At 42.9% G+C, this 12,766-nt stretch overlaps 1 protein-coding gene across 9 annotated transcripts in view; it reads left to right on the forward strand.

The window, feature by feature from the left end:
• Nucleotides 1–12,766, forward strand: part of ZMAT4 (zinc finger matrin-type 4) — a 114,393-nt gene that overhangs the window by 19,596 nt on the left and 82,031 nt on the right. For 8 of the 9 annotated variants that reach the window (XR_016282303.1, XR_016282302.1, XR_016282300.1 and 5 more), the window contains exon 2: nt 10,666–10,770. Coding sequence is in view for 5 of the 9 variants with exons in the window: in XM_089537818.1 (XP_089393944.1) it covers nt 10,666–10,770 (105 nt within the window). In the remaining 4 variants the exon portion in view is untranslated. The remainder of the gene's footprint in view (nt 1–10,665; nt 10,771–12,766) is intronic. The other variant, XM_089537817.1, reaches the window with a different exon arrangement.

The raw sequence follows: 12,766 nt of genomic DNA on the forward strand, positions 1-12,766 counted from the left end.
AGCAACAGAAAACCTTTGGCTCTTGGTTCAAGGACTGTGGGAGCTGTAGTCAAAAACATCTGGAGGGCTAAAGAGTCCTTACTCTAATCTTAGGATAAAACTGTAGCATAATGTTCTCCTCTGCCATTTCGAGTTTCGGCATATGGTCCAAGCTAGCCTTGGTTTTGACATCTTTGTTGGGGGAAGAGAGATCAAAACACCCAAATGTGGCCATATGTGTTTGCCACTGCAGGTGTTAAAAGAGAGTTGCTTGGATTGTCTGTGTGTGTGTGTGTATGTTTTCTCCCCCAAAGAAACATTTTGAAAGATCAAGGATCAGTCATCGGGAGCATCTGTTCTATTATGTCAGATGTGCATTCTCTACCATGTTGTAATATGTTGGAGGAATCCACATTGGAGAGTGAGCTGGAGCTCCCAAAGATGAATGTCATGGAGGCATACCAATAAGGGGTAGCCTAAGTCTCAGATTGAGGAAGATCAAAGGAATCCAAAACCCCCCGGAGAGACAGCAGTGAAATTGCATCCTCAAAATGGAGGCCTGTTCCTTGTCTAAATGTACATGCCATTGTGAAGTCGAAGGCTTTCATGGGCGGCATCCATAGTTTTTTGTGGGGTCTTTGGGCTATGTCGCCATGTTCTAGAAGAGTTTATTCCTGATGCAGCCCAAGTGTCAGTTTACTGTGTGAACTTGCAAAAGGTCTTGGGTCCATTCTTTGATATTTCCAGCGACGGCCAGAAACGCTTCCCTCTGAGATCACAAAGATCAGCTGCTAGGCAGCGTTAGAGAGTCATGCATCACCAAAAGAAAAGGATAAATGAGGATGCCCTTTTGTATAAGAATTGTAGATCTGTATTTGTATGCATAGAGACAAAGCGGAACAATTATTGTACTTTCAACAGGAATAAAATGAGTCTTCATGGACTGTTCCCAGGTGACCAGTGTGCCAGCTCACTGACAGCATGTGCCTATTGTCCAGGTGCCACCTGTTCCTATGATACAGGGTTGGAAAGGGCATTTGCAGTTATTCTTTCCCAGGTTGAAAAATGGATTACCTGGCATTTGGAAAGTCCTGTCGGGAAGAATGATAGACCAGAGAGATTTTGCACAATATTCTCCTGGTATCCGAGCATCCCAAACAGTTGCAGAGGAATTAGGCTGTGCAGAAAACCACACCTGCTTTCTCTGGAGAAAACAGGTTTCCTGATGAGGAAACAATGTTTTTCTGCACAGGAAATCTTTGGAACGTTTAAAAATTAGGAGAATGCATTGTAGGAATATTTGTTTTCTGAGCACAAATACAGAACCTTCTGCCAACCGAAGGAAAGCAACAGAGTCGGAATCAACAAGTAGAGGCTCAGTGGCCAAATCTGTCCATCTGAGAAAGAGCACAGCTGTGTTGCCCCTTCCTAGTTGACAACCAAGAGATATCTGGAAGGAATAAAAGGGTAGCAGCAGAAGAATCTGCCCTTTTTTGGGGAAAGGGAGCTCAACTTTAATCAGGGGGAGTTCCTGGAAGACATCTGGCTGCTTGGCACATGAAAAGCTGAGCATGCTGTGATGTGGGTGGCTGGCAGTCTTCTTTAATACCACTTGCAGCTGGGGTGCATTCTTTCTGATCTCCGCTCCGTTCCCGGAAGCTGTGTCATGAGCCTCCTTGACTCATACCTGGGCAATGCGACAGCATCCCAGTCTCTTTCATGACCCCCGCTTGGGTGGGATTGAAAGCAGGGAAAACAGTGAGGGATCTTCTTGATGAAAGAAGCAGTGTGGTTTTTGTTCTGCCTGCGTTTCACAGCAAAGTGGCTGAGGTGCGGACTGGGATGACATCCCTTCCAACTGTTCTGATTTGGCTGGGAGAGCCAGGATTGATCTTTTGCTGGGAAGGGAAGAAGAAAGCGGACTAAGACCCAGTCTGCATGGGCCACAAGTCCCCTTCCATCCTCCTTATTCTGGTGTCTTCCTGTTCAAATGTCGCATGTCCCAAACCCTACTGATGTGAGCCATCTGGACGATGTCCGACACATTCTGCACCAGAAACTAGGTATAACAGCCTTAAAACGGATTTTAAAAATATACCTATTAGTCCAGATCTTTCCATTTCTGTGTCACTACAGCTGTCTGCATAGTCTGCATATACTGTGCTGCATCCACTGCTGCTGTGAGTCACTTGCTCTGAGGTCAACATGGGGTGCCCAGCATACAGAGCCTGCCTTTATAAACATACAGCCCCCCAACCCAGTCTTTGCAAGTTGCAGCCACAAATCAGCTAAGCCTTGGAAATTGCAGAAAACTGCTTCTCTACTAGCTGAGTTGGAGACCTGCACCCAATGCTTTCCTCTTGCCTGCAGCTAAGCCCACCAACAACTGGAGAATTTGTAGCCTTATTTCCCAGCTGGAGACGATCCACCAAAACTGGAGATTCATGGCCTGGCCCTGAGATCTAGTTACACAGCCTTGTGGAAATGTGGCACTGAAATAAATCCTTCTGAGAGAGGATATTAAGACTTGGGGAGGCACATGTAAGGATAGATGGTTTTTCAGATAGTTTGGACTGAAGCTGTGTGAAAACTAATATTCTCAGGATGCTAAATCATGATGCTGACACCCAAGATTTTCTTGCTCTATGTGGAATGCCAGAATAGTGATTTTCCTGCACTTAGACTTTCCAAATGCAGGCAACCAATCCAGACTTTGGGTTGTTTACTCTCACAAACAGTTCCCATAGATATGTGGGGTTTATCGGGAGAGAAAAGACCAGTTCCATGCTAGGTATTTCGAGACCCTATTTTCCTGCTCAGGCCCCATTTACCATCAGGGATGCTGCTGAGTCGGCAAGCAAAGTTAGTTACAGCTTGGACAAAAGCGAAACGTTGCCGGCAGACTGCCGCGCAGCCTTTGACAGTAAGGGATTTTGTGCGTTTGTCAATAAATAATAACCCGACTTCTGTGAACCGACACAAGTGGACAAAACAGCCATTGTGTGTGATGGGGATGAGGAAAGAACCGAGGAAGCAAAGCAAAAGAAGGAGAAAGTAAAATAAGAATGCTTGAAATATTCAGGACTTGCAGCGCTCTTAAGTGCTTGGGACGCAGCCGGATGGTCGGAGTCCAGCTGGCAAAGAGCGGCTGTGCATTAATACACCATCTCCCTGGAAGGCCGAAGCTCACAAAAGGTGAGCCAAGCACACTGCTTTGTTCTCTGGCTCTTGCATTCCTTATCAGCTGTGGATGGTACAGACGGCCGGCTGGCTTTTGGTATTGAGAATGCGAAGCTTGCATCTGAGGATCACTTTATTGGCCAAGGCTGGGAGGAGGAGAGAGGCTGTGGTTTGTTTTGCAACATGTTTCTGTCCAGCTGATCTACCCAGCTTCTGCTTATTTTCTTTTGGAAGGCTTCCTCTGAGCCCTAGAAGAAAGAAGGAAACAGCTGAGCAGCTCTATTGACTAAGGATGGCATCCATTTTCAGATACCTGCCTCTGGTCAAATGTTGCTCCTGGAAAATTGCTGTGTAACAGACATGGAGAATGGTGAAGACATCTGGTTGTTAGTACCAAATGTCTTCTTTTTAGGGATGTAAATCTTGGCTGGTTTAATTTTTGGAGGAAGAAACAAGTAACTTTAGCTAATTTCTTCTTGCGATGAGTAAGTCCTTGGAAACTGCTTACTTATTGGAATGTATTCGCAGTTTGGGACTTGGTTTTTGTGTGCTAAAAATTCTTTTCATTGCAGAAGACCATGCTTTCTTTTGTTGCTGTTGTTGTTATTTATTTATTGAAAAAATATTTGCAAATTGTCAAATAATAACTTGTTTTTGGTGGGCTGGGAAAACCCATTGAGAAGAATCCTGGCCTAAAAAGACTCTCTGCAATTCAAGACTTATCCTATGCAACATTTGCATCTCTAAAAGCAACCTCACTACATACAGCTATTCATTGGTCCTCATTTTTCTCATCCCAGAGTACACACTCTCTAAAGGAACAGATTTTTTCATCTGATCACTGGTCACTCTTATTTTCAGCCTAATATTTTTAATAAGCCTTTTCTTTTTGGAAGTAAGTCCCATCAAGTTTAATGGGCCGTATTCTGAACTCTGTATCTGTAGGCATTGCAGTGCTATCTTTACATAATGCCATTGCAAGGGTAACATTAACATAATTACTTATTATACATGTACATGCCCCTGTAATATATGCCAATTAGCAACATTTCTGAGGTCAGGCTGATTAACTTATGCTCTCAGCTCTCTCTTCGGCTGACGCTTTCCTTGCTCACCTCTGTTCAGCTCCTTAACTTGATACCGAGTCTGGCCTTTGGAAAATTGGAATTGGGCCCCAAATCAATTATGCATATGTGGATCCACTGCCCTGATCTCTTGCAATATTCTGAGCACAGAATATGGATTTCTCAATTTTAAAGCGCACACCCACCTCTTACATACTTTAATTAAGTAAAACTTCCAGCCAGGATTCATAAGCATGCAAACCCAAGGGAAGGAATATTCAGAAGTGGGAAAGTTGTTTTTTGAAACAACTCTTTTCGAAGGACGTGCCAAAAGTAATTGGATGCTGTTGTTAGAGTTTTTAGAAGGGTGACTCTTCCCTTTATCATTGCTCAAAAGTGACAAATATAGGCCCCATACAGACAGGCCAAAATAAAGCTGCTTTGAGTCACTTTGGAGGTATGCTGTTTAAATAATGCATGCATACTAAGAGTCCAGAAGCCATGCCAAAACCATGATCTAGTCCTAAGTACTGGAGTGCAGCTTTGGAGCAGCTTCCAGACTCTTGGTACGCATGCATCATTTAAACAGCATACCTCCAAAGTGATTCGAAGCAGCTTTATTTTGGCCTGTCTATATGGGGCCATAGTCACCGTTCAAAAACTTTATCAGATTACTACAATTACCTGTGTTAAATGTCATACCTAAGGCCACCTTGTGTCCCATTACTGGGAGAAACTGGGATATAAATACAGTTGGTCCTCCCTATCCACGGATTATTTATCCACAGATTCAACCATCCTTGGTTTGAAAACATTCCAAAAAGATATATATTCCAAAATGCAAACTTTGATTTTGCTATTTGGTGTAAGGGACACCATTTCACTATGCTGTTATATTTTGTGGGACTTGAGCCTCCATGGATTTTGGTATCCATGGAACTAAACCTCTGCAGATACCAATGATGTTACTGTAATGGTGATTATGATGATAATGATAATGAGGAAGATGATGATTTGGAGGATGACAATGTCCTTGTCTTGTCCCTCCCTTGTAGCTATGTCCACTCTCACAGGCAAATAGTATTTCTTTTGCTAGATCTCCTTCCTGGTAAGGTTGCATACCTGTGTGTGTGTGTGTATGTGAGAGAGACACAGAGATGAAATGGGAATTGAAAAGGGCATTCCAGCATCTGCTTCATCCAGTACCTCCTGAAGCAAAAAGCACCAGGGAATGAGACATCACTCGTCTGACCATTTTCATTGAAGAGACATCCAGGTTCACAGACCTCCCTTGCATCAGACAAGGTACCAAATGGTGCAGGATTGTAGCCAGACGATTTTCATGAAAGGGAGAGAGAGAAAGAGATGTATGCGAGGCAGAAGGGTTTGTGCACGATCAATGTAAAAGAGGTTTCTGCGGAAATAAATTTTCATAGGTAATGTCAAAAACAACCCCCACTATTGCATTTGAATTAGAAAGAATGCCATGAAGCTCCTCCCCTGCAAAGCAAACAACCTTAAACTGCAACATGTTTGCAAATTTAGTCATGTAAACTCAATTATAATGACTAGGAGTTAAGTGCATTTTGTGCAATTCATCCTACTCTAATAATCTGAGCAGTTAATGAAGTCTAATGTTCTATGATTTCTCTGCAGAATTGCAAGGGGGGAAACCCTTGTACACTTGTCATTCCTTCAGCAGTGTTACTTCCAAAAGCCAAGATTTCTAAATTTGCTTTTCTCCGACGAAGCGCTGAACACCTGTATAATGTCAGCACATACCTCAAAGCTGAGAATGAGTTTTCGCACTGTAGGTGCCCCAAAGGCGAGTTCTGCAGCATGAAAAATGTAGATGCATAGAAAGCCTTCCTTGGACTTGCTCAGTGTTTTAGTAAGTTCATGACGCTTTAGTGCTAGGGTTTTGTAGGATTCTACAATGTTCTTTTCTCTTGATGCCTCAGTTGGATTTTGTAAAGGCTTAGCTGAAATTTTAAGTTACAGTTTGGGAAATGAATGGAAATTTTATTGGGGGGCATAATTCATATTTGGGAGCGATAGTCTTATTTCTGCCTCCCATCACTTCATGCCTGCAAGTGAAGTCTCTTTTATGGTATATCCACAGAGCAAAAATGTCACATACTATAGGAAAATGAAGGCTGATTAAAACGCATGTTGTTCAGTTGATCTGAGTAACTTAGATAATAGAATCATAGCTGGAAAGGTCTGCAAGGGTTATTGAGTCCAGTGTCCTGCCACGTGGAATATAAGTGGCCAAACCATTTCTCAGAGGTGTCCATCTGACCTCTGTTTGAAGACTTCCAAAGAAGAATGGTCTGCAACCTTTTGAGGCAATCTGTTCCAAAATGGAGCATATCTTGCCATCAAGAGTGGAATCACTTCTTGTAATTTGAGTCCATTGGTTCATGTTCTAATCTCTGGAGCAGCAGAAAACAAGCTTCCCTTTAGATATGTAAAGATGAACATACCCAGATCCTTAAGCTGTTCCTTATAGGGCTTGACTTTCAGATGTTGGATAATCTTGGTAACTCTCCCCTGAGCACCTTCCAGCTTGTCTATATCCTTTGTGAACGGTGATGTCCAGAAGCGGACAATAGTGTTGTTGGTTAGGAGTGATTAATGCAGAATACAGGGATATTGTGATTTCCCATGATGATGATGATGATGATTTCCCTTGATCTGGTTGCTGTACTCCTGTTGATGCAACCTAGCATTGCATTGGCTTTTTTGGCTGCCACATCATTCTATTGACTGATGTTTAGCCTGTGGTCGACAAATGATTTGTGCATTTCATTTTCCCCCTGCCGAAATCTAGCGACACTTACCCCTGATGAAATATGTTTTGTCGCTTTGGCCAAACAATCTAATCTGTTAAGGTTGTTTTGAACCCTAGTCCACTAGCTACACCTCCTTAATTTTATTTTACACCAAAATAAGGAGAGCACTTTGGAAACATGGTTTTGAAGTGGAACTCCCCAAATCCCCCAGCCAACAAAAGCTATGCTGGCTCAGGATTCTGGGTACTGTAGTTCAACGAAGCAACTTTTCAGAGCTCAGAACCTTAGCAATATTTAGAGTCAGGGGTTATATGATAAAGAAAAACGAGTTAACAATTTGATCTGGTTAACACCACTCCGGCCACTAATTCCTCTAGCTGGCTTCTCCATATGTAATTCTGACTTTATCTCACTCTCTCCAGCCAAATTCAACTAAATCTCTTTCTGTTCTGTTGCCAGCTGTTCATTTCCAGCTCCTGTTTCTAGCTCAACTGACTCGGACTTCAGTTTACCCAGCTAAATCCAATTTTAATTCCAACCAGAGTAGACCCATTGAAACCAAGTGGTGGTTGACACAGTCCATCCATTTGAATGGCCCTGGCCTGGTTGAGACTAAAATGGGCCTTTTGCCCATGGTCCCATCTGCTCCTTGCTGTCAACCACTCCTCCACTCCTCCTTCAACGTTAACAAGCTATGACACTCTTCCCTTATTTGTTTTCAGGGCCTTCTGCTTCCTTCTCAGTTGGATGTGGGTCCCTCGGAAGCTTTGCTGTTTTGCCAGATTTAGTTGCCTACCCAGCCAGATGCTGTAAACATGTGTTCAAAACAGACGACGTGATCGGAGCCTTCTTTTAAAAAGCATTAAAAGTGCTTTGACCCTTTAAGCCTTGAGATAAAATATTAAATTCACCTTAAAATAATAAAGTACAGCAAATAAAAGTAGTGTGGGCAACTGCCAGAGGTTGGAGAGGCCTCCTTTGCCTCTCCTTAGGAGGATGCACCAGACCTGTGGCACCTAAATTTTAACAAGTTTTTAAATCTGCTCCCCAAATGTCTACTATGTGGGAAGCAATTTTGCCGTGTTTGGGACCCCCCCTAACTCTACCCCTTGGAGCCTCACCTTTGGGGCTACCCCACAGCCATGGGGCACACTTTTCCCATCCTGGAATTAAAGGAATCTCAACCACAGCAAAAAGGCTGGCAGAGATAGGAACACAACTGTGCTTGGCACCATTTTGTGCTCTGACCCCTGCCATGATATCTTGGTGCCATTCCAGTTCATTGCATGCCATGGCCTCCGTTGGAAGAATCCTCTGCAAAGGATATCTTGGTGTTACTCAAGCCAAATGTCATGAAAGAATAACCCATATTAAGGAACTTGGAGCAGAGTAGCTTCTACCTTTGAACAAAAGGTTTAGGGATGAGAGACCTCCTAGTCCAGGAGCAGGGATTATAGAGATCTCCAGATGTTGGATCATAACTCTCGACATTTGTCACTGTTGCCTATGTCAGCAAGGTCTAATGGGTCTTGCGTTTCAACAACCCATTATTCCCAACCCTAACCTAGGATTCCAGGATACCAGAATCCCATAGGACAGAGTTATGGCTCTAAAAGTAGTGTGAAACTGCATTACATCTACAGTGTATGCACCCTAGATCTCCATGTGGATGATGCTGTTGCTGCTTTGGCGTTGGACTAGTTGCCTATTTTTAGGCCTTTTTTTTAGCTTGAAGTTGCTTTAATGGTTGATTGTTTTAATTTGGTTTTATTGCAAACCATTCTAGGAGCCCTTATGGCGGCTTATATAATGTAACAAATGAGCCAGAAAATACGTAAAGAACCCTAGTAACTACCACACGAGCCGGTTTCTCTCTTGCTTGAATGCGAACTCAACAGGTGGCCTTAATTTATTCAATTTATATCTAGGTATCTAACAATAGATACAGAAAGGGACTTAGCAATCTGGAAATACTTATATTTTGTTGAAAGGAAGTCATAATGCTAAAAAGGAGAAAACAGGCTGATAGAGGATGGGAACAGCTCATTCTCCTCCTTGAATGGAGCATCTGTCCATTGTGTGCCATGCCCTCCAATTCTCCCAATTAATCCTATTTTACTGCTTTTACGATATCCTAGTTTCTTCCTCCTTTTCTCAGTTTCCTCCTTCATCCTCAGCTTGCTTCAGTGCTGCAAACTCAAAGTGCAAAAGTAGTTTGCGTTCCATTACTTTGGGGAAGACGAGAGAAAGGGGTGGAATTTTGCCCTTTCCATTAGGTCCAGGCAAAAGCCAACTGCTGCAGCTTCTCTTAGCTTGCCTGTCTTTCTTCATTAATAACATTTGCCATCTTGACCACACTTTGGCATTGCTCAGCCACATATCTCCCGGTTTCCATCTGTGAAATGTTGGAGGGGGTGGCATGTCACGATGTACGGCATGCTCTCCAAATGTACAAATGGCAAAGGAGGCACTCCCAACATGAGTAGCACACCCTCTCCAACATTTTGCAGAGGAAATTGGGGCATGTGTGGCCCAATATTTATGCCTTTAAGCACTTTTAAATTTATTGATGTGATGTTTATTGTATGATGTCATTTTAAAGCTGTGCCTGTATTATAGTTTTGTAAGCCACTCAGAGTCCTACTCTGGGGAAAAATGAGATAATAATAATAATAATAATAATAATAATAATAATAATTGTTAGCTGCCATTGACTTATGGTGATCCCTTGAATGAGAGACCTCCAAGTCACTCTGTCATCAATGGTCATCAGGCCTTGCAAATTCATAGCCAAGGTGTCCTTGGGTTCCATCCACTTGCAATGAGGTTTCTCTCTTTTCCTACTATCTTCTACCTTTCCCAGCATTATTCTCTTTTCCAGTGAGTCCTGTCGTCTAGTGATATGTCCAGAGTATGGCAGTCTCAGTTCAATCCCTTCTTCCTAGGGATTATTCAGGCTTTATTCTTCCATTATTCAAATAGTTTAGGACTGTCTTTTTAACACATTATCCATAGAACTCCTCTCCAGCACCACATATTAAACGAATCAGTTTTGTTCCTATCAGCTTTCTTCACTGTTCAGCCTTCACAGCCGTATGTAAAGATGGGGAATACTACGATACATTTGATACATTTCATACATTTTCTGGTTTTTAATGTTCCGAATTGCAAAACCAAAAGGTACACGTGGCATCTTTCTTTGGAACCGGGGACAGATAATGATTGATTTTTGTGAGTCCTGATCATTGGAGGTGGCTTCACTCGCGATGACTTTCAGATTTAATCAGGTTTTCATCTCTCCCCGCAGAAAGTTCCAGGCCATACCTTTTTGCTTACTTGCAAATCCTCCCAGGATTGGTAGGGATTGCTAAAGACGCTGATGACTCAAATACCGAGAGTCTGCAATTCTACATTCTGAATAATTGCCCGGGCTTTCGTCCGATACAGTCTAATTCAATTGTAATGCCAATTTCAACTTTATCGCCAAGTCTCTCCTTGGGGGGAACAAATAACAACAACAAAAAGTTATTTGCTCAGCTCTTTTCATGGATCATTGTGAAACGCTGTTTGATATTTGCTGCAATTATGTGCCACGATGATGGCATTTTTAAAAAAGATCATTTGCTTGTGTTTTGTCTCCCTCTAAGCAGATGAAGTCTTCGGATATTGACCAAGACCTGTTCACAGAAAGTTACTGCAAAGTCTGCAGCGCTCAGCTAATATCGGAGTCTCAGCGCGTGGCGCATTACGAGGTGAGAGAACCGTGGCGCGTAATGTCAGAGACAGACCCTAGAGGCCCAAAGGCCTTCAGGATTGTGTTACGGTGACTGAGTTGCCTCGGCTGCCAATACATTTCCAGTCTGGATTCAAGGGACGGAATTCAGTGCCTGAAATGATTTGGGACCTTGAGGCAGAAGGAAAAGGGGAGAGATTCAGTGCAGAGAGCATCTAGAAATGAAGCGGTTAAGCATCCTTGGCTGAACTTCTTGTCTCAGTAGCATCCAAGATTGCTTTTCGGTTTCTTATAAAAAAGGGAGCAAACCAAGAAACTGTTCTTGCATCGTATTAAGTTTGGCTCATGTTAAAAAAAAAGGTCGAGTGCAACATCTTCGTTTACATGTCTTAATTTGTAAATGTTTCCAGCTGGTTCTCACTATTGAAGGTCCATAGATGTGATTCAAAATGGTTTTTTTGGGGGGAGGGTGATTGTGCATTTGTGTATGGTCTGAAAGACGTAGGTTTTTGTTGTTGTTGTTGTTGTTGTTGTTGTGCCCTGTCAAGTCATTTCCGACTTATAGGTCCCAAACAGACAGGCCAAACTAAAGCTGCTTCTGGTCACTTTGGAGGTATGCTGTTTAAATGCTGCATGCGTCCTAAGAGGATGGAAGCAGCACTAAAGCCACACTCCATGCTAAGGACTGGATCGCAGCTTTGGCGCAGCTTCTGGCCTCTTAAGATGCATGTGTCATTTAAATATCATACCTCCAAAGTGACCCGAAGCAGCTTTATTTTGGCCTGTCTGTTCGGGCCCATAGTGACGCTAAGGCAAACCTTTCATGGGAGTCTGTTGGCAAGTTTCTTCAGAGGCGGTTTTCCATTACCTTCCTCTGAATCTGAGAGAGTGTGACTTGCCCAAGGTCATCTGGTGGGTTTCATGGTTGAGTTGGGTATTGAACCCTGGTCTCCAGAGTCATAGTCCAACACTCAAACCACTACGCCACACTGGTTATGAGGTATTAAAGAGCATTTTGTTCCAACCTTTTCGATAATGTTGGTGGTAATGACAGTGATGGTGATGTGATTCCAGTCGAGACAGATGCTCCAGAAGGAATTCCAAGCAGACTGACAAAACATGTGAATAAAATTGCTATAAGTAGGAAATGGCACATTATCTAACATTACCTCCTTGGTTTATAAATTATTATAAAATCATGGATAGCCCAAAACCATCTGGTCATGTCTGCTATGATGATGATATTGATGAGGATGATGATACCAACAACTTGCCTGTTAAGACCGGCAGAGTATAGTTGGAGGGGGAGCATAATGCTGCAAGAGCCTTGAACAGTGTATGCACACTCCCTGTGCGCACGTTCCCTGCCCTATTTCAGCAACCTATTTCCTGGGGGATCTTCAGAATACGGCAAAAGGAAAGCACTGAGAACTGTTCATTAGATCATTGTGAATGATGGTGTCACATGATGCAAAGGAGCCTGGTCAATGATGGGTGACACTAATGGACATTAAAAGGCGCTTGGGTGTTTTTGAGTATCTAGGTTGCCAATTGCACAAAACTACTGGGACGGTGAGATGGTACAAACCTATTAAAATATTGTTTTTTGTGAGAATGGGTTGTTGCTGAGAATGGAGTGGAAAGCAGCAGTATGTTGTTTGCTTGGCAAAGAGGACAGACTTAGGAATTGAGGCTCTAGCAATCTCAGCTTATGTACATGCTCCTGCTCCTGGCTAGTCTATCACAATGCCTGAACATAAGTAGATTATTACAAACTCAATGTCCCTCTGTTGTTTTACACACTCTTCAGCATTTCACAGATGAAAAGGGGACACAGTGGCCTGTTACAGACTGCCAAAATAAAGCTGCTTCAGGTCTCTTTGGAGGTATGCTGTTTAAATGATGCATGGGTCCTAAGAGTCCGGAGGTTGCGCCAAAGCCCACACTCCATTCCTAAGCATTGGAGTGCAGCTTTGGTGCAGCTTCCAGATTCTTAGGATGTATGCATCATTTAA

Source organism: Sceloporus occidentalis, unplaced genomic scaffold (genome assembly GCF_023333645.1).
Source record: "Sceloporus occidentalis isolate IW3139 unplaced genomic scaffold, rSceOcc1.0.p SCAF_9, whole genome shotgun sequence".
NCBI classification, from domain to species: Eukaryota; Metazoa; Chordata; class Lepidosauria; order Squamata; family Phrynosomatidae; genus Sceloporus; species Sceloporus occidentalis.